The 22,965-nt window shown below is 41.0% G+C and overlaps 1 protein-coding gene across 1 annotated transcript in view; it reads right to left on the bottom strand.

Annotated features, from left to right (window-relative positions):
- The window catches only part of LOC115630060 (protein argonaute-3), a 265,544-nt gene that overhangs the window by 4,629 nt on the left and 237,950 nt on the right, over nt 1-22,965 (bottom strand). Inside the window, exon 7 of the mRNA XM_030526694.1 lies at nt 18,176-18,424. Coding sequence (XP_030382554.1) covers nt 18,176-18,424 — 249 coding nt within the window. The remainder of the gene's footprint in view (nt 1-18,175; nt 18,425-22,965) is intronic.

Here is a 22,965-nt window from a genome sequence, read left to right as displayed (position 1 = left end):
TTTTTTTACGGCCCTAACTATTATTGCTGGGTGACAAGTTAAATTCTGTGCAAGTCTGTTCGGATGGTTCCGAAGCTTAAGCTGGTACTTTGCTTTCACCTTGGCGATTTCATCTTTAACAGATCCCACATTTAAATCTTCGCGGATATTATCACTTCTTATGTACCTGGGTGCCCCAGTGATGGTTCTCAGTATCCTCAATTGAGCTCTCTCGATTAACTCTAAATTACTAATGGAAGCGTTTCCCCATAATTCAGAGCCATATGTCCAAATTGGTTTGAGAACAGCATTGTAGAAGTGTACTTTGTACTCCAGTTTTAGTCGTGAACGGACGTTTATCAGCCAATGTAGATTAATAGCCTTTAGTTTTAGTTGATCTCTCTTCTTTTTGATGTGCTCACGCCAAGTAAGCTGTCTATCCAAATGGACACCAATGTATGATACTTCGGTTTCTTGTGGAATATTGATGTTGTTTAGCGACAATGGAGGGCAGGTTTGTTTGATTAGGGTAAAGGTGACATGTTTGCACTTTTGTTCGTTTACATGTATGCGCCAGTCTGCTAGCCATTCTTGTATGGCCACGAGGTGAGATGATAAAAGTTCTGTAGCTCTTTATGGGCACTTGGAGTACGCCTTGGGGTACGCCAGCTTCAATTGGATGGTATTCGGAGAGGAAATCTTTGCATCTAACTGCGAAACTTCTTTGCTGTAGGTATGACTCCAGTATTTTGTGGATGTTCTGTGGAAGTAATATATTTTGATTTTGTGAATTAAGCCATCCAGCCAAACGCGGTCGAAGGCTTGGGCGACATCCAGAAAAACAGCGGAGCAATACTCTCGTTTTTCAAATGCATTTCGTATCTCAGAGGTTATTCGGTTGACTTGTTCAACGGTTCCATGTTTTTCGCGAAAACCAAATTGGTGCAATGGGATTGCACTGTTGGTGTGTATGTGCTGTTTGATGCGATTCAGGATCAGTTTTTCGAATATCTTCGGTAAGCACGGCAGGAGACTGATAGGTCTATATGATGATGGCTGAGACTTGTCCTTTCCAGCTTTATGGATCATTTTGATGACCGATTTTCTCCATTGTTGAGGAAAATAGCCCCATTTCATCATGCTGTTGAAAATAATGGTGAGAAGATATACTGCACAGCTCGGCAATTCGATGATCATTTTGGGGGAAATTAAATCGTGGCCCGGCGCTTTTTTTTTTGCTTTGAAACTTGGTCCTTAATGACACTTGTAACTTCTCCAACTTGAAATACGATAGGCGTGGTAGCTTCAAGATAATTGGTTGGTGGGAGCACAAAGCTATTTGTTGCTGGATGTGGTTTGAAGACTTTTTCTAAATGGGCGGAAAATACATTTGCCTTCTCTTTGTTGCTGCAAGCCCACTTTCCTCTTTGTGTACGTAATGGTGATTCACTTTCGATTGGTGGACAAACGCCTGATTTAGCTTTCTACAATGGGAATCGTTTGCTGTTTGGGGAGAGTTGCTCCATATAATCCATTTGAGCTCGGTGTTTTTCATCTTCTAAGGCTTTGCGTAGTAGATGGTTGGCTATTTTTAACCGCTCCTTCGATTCAGGTGATCTGTGGGCTTGCCACTCCCGCCGAAGTTTTCTCTTATTGCGAAGCAGCTCTTCAACGTGCCTGGGGACACGGCTGCATTTGTGAAGTTTATTAGCTGTAGTTATTGGAGTCGAATGTTTTGCCGCCAGTGACATTACAGACACTAATGCTTCAACTGAGGTATCTATGTCATTTTTACAATAAATGCTAGGGCAGTCATCAATATGGGAACTTACGTACTTTCTGTATTTAAGCCAATCTGTTTTTCTAGAAGCTAGAAAATGTGGGCGTTCCAATAACTGTGGATGGCCACAAAGGTGCAGAAGGATCGGCGAGTGATCCGATGATAGGTCTGATAAGTGCTCCACACGAATCTGAGCCTGTGGCACTCTTCTTGTAACAGCAAAATCTATCAAGTCGGGTTGCTTCTTTGGATCTGTGGGCCAATATGTAGGCCAGCCTGGAAAAATAAAATGAAGCTTGTTTCTTGGTGTTATTATTGCGTTATATAGTTGTCTTCCTTTCGGGGTGATGAGTCGGGATCCCCAATGGGTGTGTTTGGCATTATAGTCACCAGCTGCTATAAACCGGTCACCTAACAGATCGAAGAATTTTACAAATTCTGCTTCAGAAACAGAGAAGCGCGATGGGCAGAGTACCGCGGATATGCTTAAGTAGCCGCTTTGAGTTTCGATTTGAATTGTTGTGGCCTGTAAATAGGTTGTAGCAAATGATGGCAGCGGATAGTGGCTGATGCGAGCCAGTACCTCCATGAGCCTTACCATCGGGGTGGTTTGTCGCATAGAAGTTGAAGCCATTGAGATGAAAATAATTTTTGTTCGTTAGGTGAGTCTCTGATATGAGCATGGCGTCAATGTCATGATGATCGAGGAACTGCAAGAGCTCGCATTTGTGCTGTGAAATGCCATTTGCATTCCAGAAACATATTTTTAGAGAGACCATTTAATTAGATTTCTGTTTGATAAGTGATTCCAGGAGGAGATTTTGATTGCGCATAATTTCCTGCATCGTTTGTTGTATTGCTACCATTGTATTGGTGAGAGTTGCCAGAATTGATTCAATTCCACTAGGTAATTGGGATGGATTCGCATTGGGCTGCTGAGCAGTCATTTCTGGCCTCTGTTGCGGTACCTGATGGTGCATTGTTCCTGCAGTGGTTTGTTGAAGTTTCGGTTTAGAAACTGAGGCATACGACTCGTTAGTGTTACTTAACGCCTGAGCAAAGATACTCCTGGAATCGTAGTTGGTGGTATATACGCAAGTTTTGTCGGATGACAGGGTTTCGAGCTGCGGTTTTTTGTTGGCTTATGTGACTTTTTAACTCTTTGTACACAGGGCAACCTCTATAGTTGGCAGTATGGTTTCCCCCACAGTTGCTACATTTCTTCGCAGATGGGTCCTCCTTATTTACGGGGCAGGGCTCAGAGGGGTGTACATCCCCGCAGGCAACGCAGACTGCACGTAGGGTACAATAGGTTTTTGTATGCCCATATTCCTGGCAGTTTGTGCATTGGACAGGTCCATTTCGCTTATGCGGTGTCTCAACTGTAATTCTACAGTGCAGCTTATAAATTTGGTGAACTTCGTTTTTACCTTTAGGCATGGAGTCAGGTGTCAATTCTACCTTGAACATTGGTTGGGGAATTTTATTTTTGTTTATTATGTTCATGGCCATTTTGACTTCAAAGCCCTTATCTTTTAGTGCATCTTTTATCTCTTCGACTGGAACGGTTGGCTCTATTCCTTTGATGACCACTTGTAGTCCCTTGCTACTTTTAAGTTGGTACGTGTAGTAACTCATTTTTTCATCGTTGAGGTATTTGGCCACTGATCCATAGTTTTTTTCGTCGTAGCCTTTTTTTTTTATTTCATTGATGTTACCTCTTCTTATCGACATAACATAGAATTTGTTTTCGCCAATTTTATTACTGAGTTTTTTAACCAAATCTGTACAATTTTCTTGACGCACATAAATAGGTGGCGGCTTTAGTTGCTTGGCCTTTGGTGTTTCAACGCTATTTTCTTCGGCTTCGCTGAGAATTCCGAATCTATTGTTTTTCAGCGCTTCATTTGGCACAGTGTTTTCCGATGTTTTTGTTATTTTAGGTGCGTTGGTTTTTTAGTTGATTGTGGGCTTAACCTTCTTTTAATTTAGACATAGCGATCGAGCCCGGTCTGTATTAGCGTTCTGCTTGCGCTCTTTGTACTTTTCGGTTTAGAGAGGGGGAGCTGGTCGCACTGAGTTGACAATACCGGGCGTTGAGACACTGCCGTTTTTGTTGTTGTAGTTGTCGTTGTTACAGTCGAAGACACAGTTGTAAGCGAAGGCATTGTACTGGTCGTTGTTGTTATCAGAAGCTCGTTGGTAAGGCTGCAGGGTTCTGGGGACGGGCACTGGGCACTCCATGGCTCACTTTGCAATATGCTGACTGAGCATATTATAGCGGGCGAGAGAGAGCGTGCTCTCTCCGTGTCAACTTGCAGTGATGCAGTTGTTTCAGGTGCCGTTACCTCTGGTGAGCGTTAGTATGCGTTGTTGGTACGAACAGCCGAAAGTCGACGGTCGTCTGTTGCTGCTGTGCACGAGTTTCGCTCATTTTTTCTTTGGTAAGCAAGCTTGTGCTCTTACTCAACAGCATTGCTTTATTTTAAGCAATATTACACCCTTTAACAGATAATTTATATGGGTAACACGAGCACAGGTGCTCATGCGTACCCTAAGCGTCTTTTCGCGAATTAAATTGGTGTTAATTGCACTTTAAATTTGTTAAACGTCGGAGCGATAAAAGAACACGTCCGACATCGTTCAACATTCGTTAAACATTAAAATGGATTAAACATTCATTTTTACATACATATGTACATACATCTACATAAATCTTCGTTAGGCACCGGGCGGACTGCCAGTCCTGACTTAACTGTGTGATTCCTCAGTACGTTGTACGCACGGTCGAGTTATCCCCGAAAAGTCCGACGCGGGACATTTAATTTTGATTTATAAATCGGGACGTCCCGCCAAAATTGGAGCGTACGGCAACGCTGATATGTACATACATATAAATTTTTCATGCAGGCGTTATCCGCCTATATACATACATACATACATATCTAAGTATGTATTAAATTTTTTAATTCAACACTAACTTGTGTCTTCAATTCCAAATATGATTGTTGTGAATGTAAAAGGTGTGTTTCTGCTTTTGTAAATCGCATGAATACACTCATAAAATAGGCTTAATGGTAAATGACTCTAAGAATAGTTCAGAATACATTTGTAGCGTTGTTAGCTAACACTAAAGCGGTAAGTCGCTGTAAATATGCGATCAGCTGAGATGCTAGAGATGGGCATGCGTCGGATGCTCTATGTGCTAGAGCATCAAAACTATCCATAGTTGAATCCGTCGATACAATCAATAATTCCATCGTAGTTTGAATGCAATTAACAGAAAATTTAAATAATAACATCTTATAATTTATTGAGATCAATTAGAACAAATCATATACAAACATACATATGTACATATGTACATCTGGCCGCAACGCGAAGCAGAATATGCGTAGGTCCGCTTTTGGTTTCTGCTTTACTATCGCTTAAGCAGTCGTTGCCTAGCGACGGTAACTGTAAAGTTTTAGCATTTTGCCTTTGAAATTAACAGGCGTAAATGATCAAAACGAAGCGCGAGCCAATGACTTGCAGTTGTTGTTGTTTTTCGTTTTAAAAATTTGATTTAAAACCATAGAACATTATTTATTACAATCAAACAACAGTGCTCGATTGTCCAGTGTATACATACATACATACGAATGTACCTACATGCTATATATGTACGTACACAGGCATACATACATACATACATATGTATGTACATATGCATGCATGTTTCTCTTTACTTTTTCATACATAGACAAGAACTGTTGCTTGTTCTGTGTGTGAGCGTGTGTATATGATGTCCCCAACTATTTGATATTTGCGTTCTTTGTAATTTGTTGTTGCTGCATAAAGTTACTAATGAAAACCCTAATGCCAAATGTACTAAACAAAGAAAAAACAAGTAAAAAAGCTAAAGTCGGGTGTCCCGACTTTGAAATACTCTGTACATATGTTTACAATAATTATAAAAAATAAAAAAATTAAGAAAATAAAAAAAAAATTTGATCGATTTTACCTCTCTCGGTATTCGAACTCACGTAAAGGGTGTATAATTGCACATTTACATAGCAATTGCGTCTGTGTGAGTGTATGTATGCCTATGCGCATCTATTCGTGTCTGTGTAAGCATTTTCGCAGTCAACCAAACAGCAACATCAACAACAGCCGCGGGCAGCGCTTGAGCAGCGCTGCAGCAGCGCTGCATCAGCAAATATATTTATGGCTATAACTTCTTGTTAAATCGGTCTATCATAATGAAATTTGGCATACGGACACATAATAACTAACTGGGGGTATTTCCAAAATTTTCGAAATTCCAAGAATTACGGGAGTTACGATTTGCGGGGTAGAGGGGGGAGGGAGGGGAATTCCAAAATACACATTTTCTGTGTATTCACAAAAGGCATCTTGGACTAAAATTTGGTGTACGAATGGAAAATCGGGAAAACCCCCATAGGGGGGAAGTGGGGGGGGGGGGGGGGGGGGAATCAAAAAAATAAAACAAACTCGTATAGAATACACACATAACGCATCTTTGTGCAAAATTTGGTGTCTCCATCTCTTATAGTCTCTGAGATCCAGGTGTTCATACGGACAGACAGACGGACAGACAGACAGACAGGGCTAGATCGACTCGTCTCATGCTGATCAAGAATATATATACTTTGTGGGGTCTGCCACGCCTTCTTCTGCCTGTTACATTTTTCAGCTCCCGCAAACCTAATATACTCATGTACATTTCATGTACAGAGTATAATTACTTTTAAAAATGTTAAATAATTTTTAATTAATTAACATTTCTTGCTCTGTCAGTGCAAGACGAATGAACATACATACATACATAGATGTATACATGTACATAGATGTGTACATATGCATGTGTGTACATTCACACATTAGTGTCTCACATTTTGCTTTGGCTATTTCAATCGTTTGCACGCAACTACACGAACAGCTGCTTGCATGTGTGTGTGTGTGTGTGTGTATGTATACTTAGTTGTCCTCAACTGTTTGATATTTTATATTTTTTGTTCTGCCTGCATTTGTAAAATGCATATTTTGAAAATCCTCGAACGCAAAGTTGTAGATTTAGTTACGTAGATTACAGTCCCCAAATTTGAAATCGATCGGAAAAAATTTTAACAAAAACTTTTCATTTGAAAAGGTGAATAAATATTAAAACCCCAATAATTCAAGCTCCACCACAAATCGAAAATCCGAGTATGCCGTTTTGTTTGTATTCTTTTATAGATTATAAAAATTAAATTTACAGTTGATTGGTGGAAAACTGAAGATTTTTCAAACAAACTTTGGAGCTACTTTTCCCCCCTTTGGAGCTTGAATTTTCCAAAATCCCTTCTTAGTGCGCACCTACACTATGATAGGATACTTGACCCCAAATTTCAGCTTTCTAGCTCTTACCGTTTGGGCTGTGGGCTGTTGACGTGGTTTCCTTTTGCGCCCCAACATTTTTTTACAGGAAAACTCCCATATTTCAGGCCCCAAGAAAAACCAAGTATGCAGTTTTTCTTGGAATTCTTTTGGGAGTATACAAACTAAGTTTGAAGTTAATCAGATGAAAATTTTAGATTTTTCATACAGACTTTGGAGCTCGGTTTCCCCCCTTTGGAGCTCGAATTTTCCAAAATCCCTTTTATCGCCAGCCTGCACTATGAAAGGATACTTGAGTCCAAATTTCAGCTTCCTAGCTTTTACCGTTTGGGCTGTGCGTTGATCACCAATCAGTCAGTCAGTCAGGACAAACTGTTTCATATATATAGATTAAAAACGATTTAATATTTTCAAAAGTAATTTTTTTTGTTTAGTACATTTGGCATTATTTATTTATTATGATTTTGTAAACGCATCGTGCATTATTTAATCAAAATTATATTTTTTTGGACCCCTTTGGAAAACTGTGCCTTTCGCGGACTGGATATACACGGTTCTCTACGTACGGTTAAAACAGTAAAGAGAAACAAAACCCATGGATAATTATTCCCCTTTTCTGCACATCGTCTATCTTAAAACATTGCGTTATCTCTATATATAAAACAGTTTGTCTTGACTGACTCATTGATTGGTGATCAACGCACAACCCAAACGGTATTTGGACTCAAGTATCCTTTCATAGTATCAAAAAAATTCGAGCTCCAAAGGGAGGACAACGAGCTTATTAGTTATAGTGGATATGACCACGTGTACGTTTAACGAAGTATTTTGGCAAGAACCAAAATGTAACGGACTACAAAATAATATTTTGTCAAGAACAGAAAATGTTCATTTAAATACCTAAAATGCCTTCCTAAGTAATTAATAAGGTGAAAATATATGGGTAGGGTCATGCACACACACAAAATAAATACAATTTGAAGCAATATATTGAGTCGTGTTAAGGCGGGCATTACCTGCTAGTCTAATATATTTATTTAATCAATTAAAATTAATTATTTAAAGTACAGTCCTGTTATTATTGGGTGGGGAGGACTCTTCGCCGGAGTCGTGTATGGCTAATATGCCAAGTTAAGTACTGCTCAAGTCTATTAGGATAGGCCTGAAGCTTGAGCTGGTATTGCTTTCACATTGGCGATTTCATCTTTAGCAGATGCTACATTTAAGTGAATGAATATGAATATTTTCATTCCGTATGTACCAGGGTGCTTCAGAGATAGCACAGTTTACTCTTTGGATTATTTCTACTAATGCACGCGTTTTCCCATAGCTCTAGCTTTAATGTGCTTACGCAACTAAGCTGTCTATCCAAATGGACACCAAGGTTTTTTGTGGAATGTTGATGTTGTTTGGAGACAATGAAGGTCAAGTTTGTCTGTTTAGCGACAGTCTGCTAGCCATTTTTCCATGTCCATGAGGTGAGATGACAATTTTAAGCTGCTCTTGTTGTGCACTTAGAGCGACTAGGATGGCAGTATCGTCGGCAAATGCCAAATTGTTGTAAGTCGGTCGGTGTATGGACATTTCATGCTTTTATACTTAAGTGTAGATTTAAGTTTGTTGTAAATATTGAATTTTAGATTTAAGTCATTTGAATTATAGATTTAAGTTGTTGTCAGCAATAATTGTAAGTGCGCTCATTTAATGTAACAGCTGTTTATATTCTCTTGACCTCGCTGTTAACATAAGATCCACAAAATTTGTTATGCTAATGCTGAGAATTCTCATCTGAATTTGCTAGAGTAAAACTTTCGATAGTTGAAGCCACCGATACCATCAAAATATCGAAGTTTGAATGCAATAAGCAGAATATTTAAATAATAAAATCTAATTATTTATTGAGATCAATAAGAACAAATCATATACATATATACATCTGCCCGCAATGCGAAGCATAATATGCGTAGCTCCGTTATTCGGTTTCTGTTTTACTATCGCTTACGCAGTCGTTGCCTAGCGACGGTAACTGTAAACTTTTGGCGTTTTGTGTTTGCAATTAACATTAAATGGTGAAAACGAAAGAAGAAGAACGACTCAATGACTTGCAGTTGTTGTTGTTTTTAGAGCATTATTTTTTTTACAATCAAACAACTGTGTTCGATTGCGCAATGTATACATTAATACGAATGTACATACATGCTATATTCATACACAGGCATACATATGTATGTTTCTCTTTACTTTTTCAACCGTACGTAGAGAACCGCACACATAGACACGAACTGTTGCTTGTTGTATGTGTGAGTGTGTGTATGTGATGTCCCAACTATTTGATATTTGTTGTTGCTGCATAAAGTTATTAATGAAAACCCTAATGCCAAAAGCACTAAACAAAGAAAAAATTACTTTTAAAAATGTTATATAATTTTCAATTAATTAACATTTCTTGCTCTGTCAGTGCAAGACGAATGTACATACATACATATGTAGATACATATGTACATACATACACACATTAGTGTCTCACATTTTGCTTTGGCTATTTCAATCGTTTGCACGCAACTACACGAACAGCTGCTTGCATGTGTGTGTGTGTGTGTGTATGTATACTTAGTTGTCCCCAACTGTTTGATATTTTGTATTGTTTGTTCTGCCTGCTTTTGTAAAATGCATATTTTGAAAGCCCTTGAATGCAAGGTTGTAGATTTAGTTACGTAGATTACATTACCCAAATTTTAAATCGATCGGACTAAATTTATAACACAAACTTTTCATTTGAAATAGTGAATAAATATTAAAACCCCAATAATTCAAGCTCCAACACAAATTTCGAAAAGTATGCAGTTTTGTTTGTATTCTTTAATTGATTTTAGAAACTAAGTTTTAAGTCGATCGGTTGAAAAATGCGGATTTTTCAAACAAACTTTGGATCTCGCTTTTCCCCCTTTGGAGTTCGAATTTCCAAAATCCCTTCTTAGTGCGCATCTACACCATGATAGGATACTTGAGTCTAAATTTCAGCATCCTAGCTTTTACCGTGTGGGCTGTGGGCTGTTGACGCGGTTTCCTTTTGTGCCCCAAGAAAACCCCAATAATTCAAGCTCCAACACAAATTTCGAAAATCTAAGTATGCAGTTTTGCTTGTATTCTTTAATTGATTTTAGAAATTAAGTTTTAAGTCGATCGGCTAAAAAATGTGGATTTTTCAAACCAACTTTGGAGCTCGTTTTCCCCCCTTTGGAGCTCGAAACCCCCGAAACCCCTTCTTAATGCTCACTTTTACTATAAGAGGGATCTTGTGTCCAAATTTCAGCTTCCTAGCTCTTACCGTTTGGGCTGTGCGTTGATTGCCAATCAGTCAGTCATTCAGTCAGGACAAACTGTTTTATATAGAGATATTGTCCAATAGAAATCAAGTTCCACACGCTGCTGCCCTACAACACAGCGTGAGTTTTGAATAAAAGGGGACAGATCATGCGACAGCAGGAGTAGTACAAATCAAAGAACTGACGCGTATTCATTTCAAGTGTAAAAGTATCTACACCAAGCATTCTATCTTGTCAAATATCGCACGATCCTCTTGGTCTTGCTTGTACTGTAATAACCAAATCTAAAGTCTTCATACAGGATCTGGAAGTCGCCTACCTGGATGAAGGTGGGATCAGAGTCTTCCGGCAGCTTTGGCAACTTCTTGAATTTTTTCCCAGTGAACTTTTGGAATCTTCGCTGTTGGCCCAAATTTCTCACAGAAAGCAAAAGCAAAATCCTGCTGCTTGGAGCAGCACGATACACAGATGTTTCTGCAGGCTGCAAGTTCGTAAACTCTTTCTACAAGCTGCAAAGAGTTTTTGGTCTTGTCTACAAATTTATTTATCGTATCCGGTGCTTTAGCCTGACAGTGGATTGCCTACTTCATAGAACTCACATACTGGTTCCATCAAATTGTGAATTAACCTGGCCTCGCTCGCGCATTCAATGATGAGGTTGGATTGCTTCGTGTAGGCAAACGGCTAAAGAATTATCCGTTGGATTTCGCACCTTAGAATCCAGGAATTCTACCAAGGCAGCATCATGTTCCAAGAGCGTTCATATCTCATTACCATATTCGCAAATTACATGCTGGACCTCATGCGTTGTTGGCCTCAATTCGTCCGCAATACCGACCTATAGGAGGCTGAGAGACGGTTTCAGATGCTGTCAGCAAATGCACAGAATGCTTAAGAGCCAAGCCACGCTTGGTTGAGCATCTAATGGCCGACTTGCCGGGCGATCGCGTGGATTTATCGAACGCGTTTTCATATGCTTCGCTACAAAGCCTGTGCATTTAGAGCTCGTCAAAGATCTACCCACGACTGCCTTTCTTGGCGCCATAAAACACTTTATCTTCACGCGTGGTCGACCTGCTCGTATATGCGACTAACTCCTTTGAATTGATAGAGTTGAAGCGTCTGTTTTTGAGTGAATAGCAGATTTAATTGATTGGAGATTTATACCTCTTCGATTACCACACTTTTGCGGACTTTGGGAAGCTGGAGTAAAGACGGCGAAGCAATACTCTACTTCGACGAGATGTGCACTTTGATTTGACACATTGAGGCTATAATTAATTACCGACCTTTGCTTTCACTTGACGTGTTGACTCCCTCTCACTTCCTGGGTACGGCCCCATATACATCATATACATATTGAGACTGATTTCACTAAGCTCAATTACGATTATTTGGGCCGTTGGCAGCGAGTCACCTATCTGCAACAGCTGTTCTGGAGTCGTTGACGCGAAGAGTACCTCACTCTACTTCAGGAACATTCCAAATGTCCTACTCCATGCTCTGGAGTCAATGACGTTGTTCTCGTTAAGGACGAAAACTTGCCTCCACTAAATTGGCCATTGGCAAGAGTCGTCAAGCTTATCTCTGGAACTGTTGTGATTCGGGAGTCGCGCAGTCGTCAGCGCCAGACATTTACACACACAAATTTTACATTGCTCTGTGTAGCATGAAGCGGTAAAAGTTTAATTATCCATAAAATGTTTGATTAAATCGCGCACAATTAATATCTCTCGTTGTACATTTTTCTTTGTTGTCCTCTTCTCGCTGTGCAACGTCCTTCTACTTTTGTACATAGTGTTGAAAAGCTCAACTGTTTGAGTTGGTGGTCTCTAAAATTGTGTATCTTGATTCGATTCGTCGACGAACATAATTGGCCCCACACGGCAAAATATGCATTTAAAATATAAATTGACGCGAGTTTCAGACAAAACCCATAGACTAAACCAGAGAAATGCTAAATTATATTAATTAAAGTTATAAGATAAGTTTTAATTAAAGTTATAAAAAAATCACAAATAGCGGGAGAATAAAAAGCAAATTTGACTTACCTAAAGCTTAGGGGAATCTGGATAGCGAGTTTGGTAAGATCCTTGCGCTCATACAGACAGGCAGACGGACAGACAGGCAGACGGACATGGCTATATCAACTCACCTTGCCTTACTGACCAATAATATATACACTTTAAGGGGTCTGCTATGCCTCCTTGTGTGTGTTACATACACAAAACTAGTATACCCTTTTACGCTTTGGGTACAGTGTATAAAAATATTTATATACAAGTGCATACATATGTACAATTGTACAATTTGAACAACATAAATTTACACCAGAATTTGGTCTATGCGTGTTTATATGCATGGAGAGCTTGGACAGAGATTAGATAGCCATAAAACTATGTAACGACGCGTTGCACAGCAACCAGCTGTGCGTCATTACGATGCCAAGTAGTTGTAAATTAATAAGTAATTGTAAGAATAGTAAGCCATGAAGGCGAGTAATTTTAAGTTCGGTTTAGGTTAGTTCTCTTCTGGCTCAGGCCCAACGCGCACTGAAGCGCTCCGTATGTTTTGTTACAATTAAAGAAACACGTGGAGAAGTTTGGGCATACCGCCCTCTTTTATTTGGTGGACACCTCGGCACTTTGGGGTGCCTAATTTATTTCAGCATACTCTGGCCGGCGAGCATACCCGCGGCAGAGTAACAACGTTACAAGTGGCGCCCGAGCAGGGACCCCAAAGAAGTGTGAGGTTAGATCCGACCAAGTAGGGAAGAGAGCGTGGACCTACGATGCTACGAACGAGCTGGATACGTGTGCTGCGGAAGGAAGAGCTCAGCACGGTGCTGCGCGAGTTCGACATCGAGGAGACCGGCACCGTGGAGGCGTTGCGGGTGCGGCTGGCAACTTTCGTGAAGTCGGCCCAAGAAGAGTACCGACCCCGCCTGGAAGAACTAGCGGCGTATTACGAGAACATGTCGTCGCGTACCGCGACGGCAGGTCAGTTGAGCCCGGTGCCCGGCGGACGGCTGGGAGTCCCGAAACAAGAGGACGTACCGGAGGGACTGCTCGTCGTGACAGAGGCGAACACGACACCGCTAACTCCTGCGACAGTGCCGACCATCTCGGTAGCGGTCGCGGCCTCGCCGGGAGCTACCACAACCGAGCCCACGGCAGCCTCAGCGACGCCAACAGTGGCTCCAGTGCTCTCAACGGCGGACCTGACACAAGCGATTGCCGAGTTGGCTCAGTACACCCACCGGTTGGCCCAGGCTATGGAGGATGGTTTCCAGAAGCTGTCGAGCCAGGTCTGCGGTTCCACCGCGCCTGCTGGTAATGTGCCTGACGAAGATGACCCAACAGCACCGACTCCAGCGTCACCGCTCGCAAGCGCGCAGGCGGTGGCAGAACCACAGGCGCCAACATCAGCCGTGTCAAACGCATCCGCGGCTGGTTCGGCCCACTCGACAATGTCACGAGCGGAGCGGAGAGCCCTGAGCACGGAGGTGGCACAGTGGGGAGTACGTTTCGACGGCAGCGGGGACCCAAGAACGTTCCTCCGGGACCTGGAAGATAAGGCAGAGATGAGGAACGTGCGATTAGATGAGTTGGTGACCGTGTTACCGGAAGTCCTGGTTGGCGAGGCGAAGGAGTGGGAGTGGTCAAGGCGCAATTTGGCACAACGGTGGGCCGAGTTCCGCCAAGACCTACTAAAAGAATATCCAGCGGGTCCCCACATAGAAGAGCGCCGGCGGGAAGCATACAGCCGGGTCCAGGGCGCATCAGAGGGCCCTATCGAGTATGTCCGAGCGATGCAACGACTGATGCGCGGCGCGGAGATGACTGCAGAGGAGCAGCTGAGACTTGTCCACGCCAACGGGCTACCAGAAATACGCGCCAATCTCCGCCTGGCAGGCGAAGAAGTAAGCTCACTCGATGGGTACGTACAGGCGGCACAGGGCGTGCGCCAAGGAATCCTAGCACGGTCACAGGCGGCCGGCAATGATGAGACGAAGGCCACACACCCTACGCCGTTCCCACAGCCGGTGGCGGTTGGCCCAGCGGACACGCATCGTCGCCCACCCATCTGCAGACGTTGCGGGATGGGAGGGCACAGTATGGACGCGTGCCCAAACTCTCAACAGCTCTACTGTTGGGACTGTGGTAAGATGGGGGTGCGTGCGAACGAATGCTGCCGACGCGCGACGGGAAACGCCAGGGGGGGCTCGTCCCACATCAACAGTCGGCGAGCCCACGCAGGCAGATTCCAATTAACAACGACACGCAGGGCAGCGGCCGCGCTACCAGTAGACTGCGATGGTGTACTGGTAGAGGCGGTCGTGGACACCGGAGCGACACGCAGCTTCGCGAGTCCGATGCTGGCGCAACGCCTGCGGGCGCCAGACGGAGGAAATGTACGGTCCGTGAGCGTGACTGTGTCCATGGCTGACGGGACACAGAAGACGGTCCGTGAAGAAACGAAGGCGACGGTCACGGTGGGCGACAGTCGCGTAGTACTGCCGCTGCTCACACTCCCCGGATGCATAGATGAGCTCACATTGGGACTGGATTATGTCCAAATGGCCAACGGGGCGGTGACTGTGGGCGGCCAAACTGTAGAATTGCGAACAAACGATCCACGGCCACGCAGACGGCGGAGGCGAAATCGCAGAGCCCGACATGCAGCCTTGGTGACAAGCGAGGATCAGGCACGCCAGTACAATCTGCGGAGACGCGAGTGGCGACCCAGACTGGGCGACGAGGTGCTCGTGCGACAACATCACCTGTCCAACGCAGCCGAGCAGTTTGCGGCCAAGCTGGCGCCTCGCTTCGATGGCCCATTCACGGTACGAGCATTCATATCCCCAGTTATAGTGCGTGTGCGACCGGTGGCGGGCGGCAGAAGTAGAACGGCACATGTGCGGGATCTAAAAGCGGTGAACGCAGAAGACAGCGAAGCCGACGAAGGCAGCGACGACAGAGGCAGCGTTAGTATGGTCACCAGGGCCACGCCACCGACAGCTTCACAGCAGCCACAGCAGGCCACTCCTCAGCGTCAACAAAAGCAGCCACAGCGGCAGTCCGGGCAACAACATCGGCCATATCAACGAGCACGACGACAGCAGCCACGGTCACGACAGCCACGACAGCAGCAACAGCAACCAGGGCTTCGTAGCAGCCACACCGTCAACAGCAACGGCAACACCACCGGCGTCCACCAAAGCGGGAACAGCAAAGCTGCCGTTCTAGCCGAAGAAGATGCCCATGTAAGCCTACAAACATAATTAAACGAAGTTTGTTGTTACGTTTCAGGCCATGTGAAGCGATGTAGATTACCGCACCGCCTGAGATACACACTCAGCGCCGAATATACCAGAGACGCAGCAGATGGGCGGTATGCTAACTCCATTGGCGATCCCTAAACAGCTACGGCAACAGCAGCCAGTCCCACAGCAGCCACTACAGCACCCATTACAGAATCCAGAGGATGACGACACGTCAGCACCACGCGGCGGAAATGCAGAAAAACAACAATGCGACCGAATGACAGAGCGAACAGCTGACGGTGAAGGTACAGGTGGCGTTGACAGGTGGCCAAGCGCGAGGGGTGGCAGCGCTGCCACCCAGCTGCTACACATCTGCCGTTCGATTATGGCGCGGTGAAGGAAAATTCGAAAACACTACCGATCGGGCCGTTCGACCCCTTGGGGAAAGGGGGAGGTGTAACGACGCGTTGCACAGCAACCAGCTGTGCGTCATTACGATGCCAAGTAGTTGTAAATTAATAAGTAATTGTAAGAATAGTAAGCCATGAAGGCGAGTAATTTTAAGTTCGGTTTAGGTTAGTTCTCTTCTGGCTCAGGCCCAACGCGCACTGAAGCGCTCCGTATGATTTGTTACAATTAAAGAAACACGTGGAGAAGTTTGGGCATACCGCCCTCTTTTATTTGGTGGACACCTCGGCACTTTGGGGTGCCTAATTTATTTCAGCATACTCTGGCCGGCGAGCATACCCGCGGCAGAGTAACAACGTTACAACTAACATTCTTCTTAATTGACCGATCTTGATAAAGCTTAGCATACGAAAACTTAATCACTACAAAAACTCAAATCCGTACTTTCTCGGACTTAGGACAATCTGGATACCAAGTTTGGTTATTCTAGCACTTATGCTTTCAGAGATCCTTGCATTCCTTGCAGACGGACAGACTAACATGGCTAAATCGACTCGTCTTGTCATCCTGATCAAGAATACTTTGTGGGGTCTGCTCTAATTTTCAAAATTGCGCACCTACACTATGATTGCATAGTTGAGCCCACATTGCAGCTTCCTAGCGCTTGCCGTATGGTCTGTGGGTTTGACGCGCTTTCCTTTTGTGCCCCAACATTTGTATACCCTGTACCCGTAGGGGAAAAAGGGTATATTAGGTTTGTGCAAAGTATGTAACATGCAGAAGGAAGCATCTCCGACTCCATAAAGTATATATATTCTGAATCAGCATGACGAGAGAAATCGATCTAGACATGTCCGTCCGTCCGTCAGTCCGCCGTCTGGATGAGCGCAAGGATCTCAGAAACTATATTAGCTGGAACAACCAAAGTTGGTATCCAGATTCTCCTAGGTCCGAGAAAGAACGAGTTTATTTTATTTTTTGGAATAATATTTCATTAATACATAGTAATCTACTTTTGTTTCAAATTTCATCCAAATTGGTTAATTCTAAGAAAAGTTATTAGCTAAACAATTTCACTCCGGTACTACTCCCACAACCTGCAACATCAAGTTCGCTCTTCTTCTTCCTTTTGGTACTGCTAGAGGCGCAGGGTACAGGGTATTTCACTATCGAGCTTGCTCGACTGTAGCGTTCTCTCTTGTTATAAGTATTAATATTATACAAGTATCTTCCTTTGTGAAACTCATAAGCAGTTTTCAAATCTTATGTGAAATGCCTATGTTGATTACACGGACCTTAGGAGATGCTTCCTTCTACATTTTACATACTTTGCACAAACCTTTTTACCCTACGAGTACAGGGTATAAAAACGAGTTCACTTATCATATGTGCTAAATATTTTGAAAGGGTATACTAGTTTTGTGCGAATGTATGTAACAGGCAGAAAGAGGCGTGGCAGACCCCACAAAGTATATATATTTTTGATCAGGATGACAAAACGAGTCGATATAGCCATGTCCGTCTGTCTGTATGAGCGCAAGGATCTCAGTAAGTACAAGAGCTAGGATAACCAAAATTGGTATCAAGTTTCCTATAAGCCCTAGGCAGATCGAGTTTGTTTATTTTTTCTCATACACCCCCCACTCCCCCGCAATTCGTGTTTTTTCTTATAACTTCCGTAATTCTCGGAATTTTGAAAGAAAAGAAAGTTATAGCCATAAGTAAAATCGCTGCTTATGCGCTGCCTGCAGCTCTGTCGGCAGCGCTTTGGTTCAACTTTGTGCTGCATACATACACGCATATAAACACGCATAGGTACGTGATGTAAATGTATGCTGTTAAAACTTAACATAAACATGTATTCTAATTTAATTTAATTAATTAATTTTAATTAATTAATTCATTCATTTTTTTTTTAAATATAATTTTTTTTTAAATTTTTTTTTTTTAATTTTTCCTTTTTGTGGAGAGTACAGGGTATTTTACTGTCGGGCTACTGATTAATACTTGTATATAAAAATTTACAAAAATACTTACCATGCAGCAAGCAGGAACACGTACAGTACCGGGCCAGTTATAATAAAGGAAACACAATTTGTAGCTAAGTTTTTGAATGATATCAGGGCCATAATTTGCATCGTCCCGTAATATAACAAAATGCGTGGGGCTTACAGTTCCCTGCCCCACATTTTGTGAAACCAGGAAAAAATCGAACATTTTTCTTCGTGTTATATATTTATCGACCACTGTGCCTGGTAATGGGTTGTCAAAATTCAATTTATTTTCCTGAAAAATTGAATTTAGTTTTATAGTATGAAGAACTTATTTAATTTATATATATACATATAAAACAATTTCTCATGACTGACAAGTGATCAACACAGCACAAACTGTAATAACTAGAAAGCTGAAATTTGAACTCAAGTATCTTTTTACGGTGAAGATTGCGGCCAGGCATAGCTCAATGAGCTAAATGGAATCATCGCTTGGAACATGAACTTAAAAAATTACTTGCAGTGCAAAATGCTATGTTGTGTTATGGCCAGATCTGCAGACCGGTTCCGCAGCATAATAAAAACATGAAAGGAATGCTAAAGTCGAGTAGGCTCAACTCTTAAATACCATGTACCTCCTACGACACTGGGAAAAAATGAAAAAAATTAATAATTAATTTAAATAAAATTATATTAATTAAATTATTTAATTCAATTAAATACAAATTATTAAATACATATATACAAGAGTGGAGACATGTTCATGTTAAATTTCAACAGGACTTAGCAAATAGCAAATTACTTTGGTACGATTCGAGAACTAGGCCCTAAAGTACAATAAAAACTATGTATGGTTATATGTGCATACATATATATGTACATACATATATATTTTTTTGTATGTATATAGTATGATAGGGATAATTCGAGGCAAGTAATTTCTAGAATTAAAAGCTATATAATTTGGCAACTTTATTTGGTCAACTTATGCAACTGTACAACATTTACAGCTGCGGGCAGCGCTGCGGGTAGAGCATGGGCAGCGATTTTATTTATCGCTATAACAAAATTCTTCAGAATTGACCAATCAAATTGGCATACGGACATAAATTCATAAACTGGATGTATATGCAAAATTTGAGTTCAAAATTCCAAGAATTACGGGAGTTATGAAAAACTCGAATTCCGGGGGAGTGGGGGGTGAATCAGAATTTTAAAAAAAAAAACGACCTGCCTAGGGCTCAGGGGAACCTGGATACCAAGTTTGGTAATTATGGCTTTTATAATTTCTGAGATCCTTGCGTTCATCCAGACAGACGAACAGAAGGACGGACATGTCTACATCGACTTATCTAGTCATGCTGATCAAGAATATATATACTTTACATAATTTTCACAAACCTAATATGCCCTTTTTACCCTACGGGTACAGGGTAAAAAAACACAAAAAAAAAACAGGGACCGCAAATAATGATTATTTTGTTTTTTTTTTTAAACGAAAAAATCATTCACTTATAGTAACTTTTGGAAAGCGAGGAATTTACTGACATCCTTTTTAAGGATTATCTATGTATTTTCACTATGATTTATAAATTTTAATTTGTATTCATTCGCTCACAATTTAATGATTAATTTTTAGTTTTACTTTAATAATTAACCAATAATCATTATTGATGAGCAAAAAAATAAAACTTATAAAATAACTAGCAGGTATTGCCCGTCTTAACCCGGCTCAATATAATGTTTCCAATTGTATTTATTTTGTGTGTGCATAACCTACCCATATGTTTTCACCTTATAAGTTACCAGTAGGAAGGCATTTTAGGTATTTAAATGAACATTTTCTGTTCTTGACAAAAAATTGTTCAGTAGTCCGTTACATTTTTGTTCTTGCCAAACTATTTCGTTAAACGAACATGACCACTATAACTAATATTTTTTAAAGTTCGTTTTCCCCCCTTTGGAGCTAGAATTTTCCAAAAGCCTTTCTTAGTGTGCTCCTACACTATGATGGATACTATGAAAGGATACTTGAGTCCAAATTTCATCTTTTACCGTTTGGGCTGTGCGTTGATCACCAATTAGTCAGGACAAACTGTTTTATATATAGAGATAACGCAACGTTTTATGATAGACGATTTGCAAAAAATGGGAATAATTATAAGGGTATATCCTAATTTTAAATTCACATTTGAGTCTTTTCGTGCCATATTGAGTCACGCACAACCTCGGAATATGAAACACGGCACTCGTGTCAATGCCGTGCAGCGATGAGTCACGATCAAAAAGCACTGACAATTCTCATCTCAATTTGCTAGAGTAAAACTTTCGATAGTTGAAGCCACCGATACCATCAAAATATCGAAGTTTGAATGCAATAAGCAGAATATTTAAATAATAAAATCTAATTATTTATTGAGATCAATAAGAACAAATCATATACATACATACATCTGCCCGCAATGCGAAGCAGAATATGCGTAGCTCCGTTATTCGGTTTCTGCTTTACTATCGCTTACGCAGTCGTTGCTTAGCGACGGTAACTGTAAACTTTTGGCGTTTTGCCTTTGCAATTAACATTAAATGGTCAAAACGAAAGAAGATGTGCGAGCCAACAACTTAAAGTTGTTGTTGTTGTTTTGTATGTACATGCTACATACATATACAGGCATACATGCATATGCATGTACATATGTATGTATGCATGGGCACACATAGACACGAACTGTTGCTTGTTGTATGTATGTGTGAGTGTGTGTATGTGATGTCCCCAACTATTTGATATTTGATATATGGCAAGTAAAAAACATATTGCTATATTTTAATCGTTGAATGCCAATTTGTTGATATAATGTTGATTACATTACCCAAATTTGAAATCGATCGGACAAAATTTATAACACAAACTATTCATTTGAAAAAGTGAATAAATATTAAAACCCCAATAATAAAATCAAATGCGATATATCGAAAATATCGATACTTGTGTTGATATATCGTAATACATGTCGAATACAAATACATCGAAAAACATCGTTTGAGAGTTATTGATTATAATACTGTATTCGATTATTCACTGTACACATATGTACATAAATACATACAAATGTATTTGCATGTGTACGGTAACTTTTGGCATTTTTCGTATGCAATTAACAGCCGTAAATTATCAAAACGAAAGAACAATAACTTGTTGTTGTTGTTTTACAAATTTTGATTTGAAAACATAGAACACTATTTATTACAATTAAACAACAGTGTTCGATGGCCCACTGCATACATACAAACCTATATATGTATATAAGAATGTATGTACGTACATACATACTTATTGATGTACATATGTACATACTATACATACAGACGTATGTACATATGTATGTACGTATGTAATACATATGGTGCTGGTGTAATTCATAATGCGAAATTCTTTCTAAGGGGAGCAATGTCCCCCCTGCCCAACCTGCGTACGCCCTTGTAGTCCGTTGTCCTAAAATCCCTTATGCCAAATGTACTAAACAAAGAAAAAATAACATAAAAATGTTTATGTTATAATGTTAATAATTTTTAATTAATTAACATTTCTTGCCCTGTCAGTGCAAGACGAATGTACTTTTATTCATATGTATGTATGTATATATGTACATACATTTGTACAAATGAACATTCACACATTAGTGTCTCACATTTTGCTTTGGCTACTTCAACCGTTTGCACGCAACTACACGAACAGCTGCTTGTATATATGTATGTGTGTGTGTATGTATACTTAGTTGTCCCCAACTGTTTGATATTTTGTATTGTTTGTTCTGCCTGCATTTGTAAAATGCATATTTTAAAAATCGTTAAATGCAAAGTTGTAATTTTAGTTACGTAGATTATATTACCCAAATTTGAAATCGATCGGACAAAATTTATAACACAAACTTTTCATTTGAAATAGTGAATAAATATTAAAACCCCAATAATTCAAGCTCCAACACAAATTTCGAAAAACCGAGTATGCAGTTTTGTTTGTATTCTTTTATAGATTATAAAAACCAAATTTAAAGTTGATCGATTCAGAAATGCAGAATTTTCAAACAAACTTTGGAGCTACTTTTCCCCCCTTTGGAGCTCGAATCCCTTCTTAGTGCGCATCTACACCATGATAGGATACTTGAGCCCAAATTTCAGTTTCCTAGCTTTTACCGTTTGGGCTGTGGGGTGTTGATTGTGTTTCAATTTTTCCACGGAAAACCCCCCCTTTTTCATGCCCCAGGAAAAATGGTGAAAAACCAAGTATACAGTTTTTCTTGTATTCTTTTTGAGAGTATACAAACTAAGTTTGAAGTTAATTGGATGAAAATTGTAGATTTTTCATACAAACGTTGGAGCCCGTTTTCCCCCCTTTGGCGTTCGAATTTTCCAAAACCGCTTCTTAGTGCTCACCTACACCACTGAAGACAACATGTGTCCAATTTTCAGCCTCCTAGCTTTAACCGTTTGGGCTGTGCGTTGATTGCACATAGCTTTTCGTTTACCGAATTTTCCACCGGAAAATCATTATTATTCAGGCCGCAGGAAAAATATTGAAAATCCAAGTATACAGTTTTTTTTGTATTCTTTGTGAGAGTATACAAACTAAGTTTGAAGTTAATCGGATAAAAATTGTAGATTTTTCATACAAACGTTGGAGCTCGTTTTCCCCCCTTTGGAGCTCGAATTTTCCGAAACCCCTTCTTAGTGCTCACTTTCACTATAAGAGGGATCTTGTGTCCAAATTTCAGCTTCCTAGCTCTTACCGTTTGGGCTGTGCGTTGATTGCCAATCAGTCAGTCAGTCAGTCAGTCA

This window comes from Scaptodrosophila lebanonensis, unplaced genomic scaffold (genome assembly GCF_003285725.1).
Source record: "Scaptodrosophila lebanonensis strain 11010-0011.00,11010-0021.00 unplaced genomic scaffold, SlebRS2 tig00000250-arrow-arrow-pilon, whole genome shotgun sequence".
In the NCBI taxonomy this organism is placed as follows: Eukaryota; Metazoa; Arthropoda; class Insecta; order Diptera; family Drosophilidae; genus Scaptodrosophila; species Scaptodrosophila lebanonensis.
This window is presented reverse-complemented; position numbering and strand designations above follow the sequence as displayed.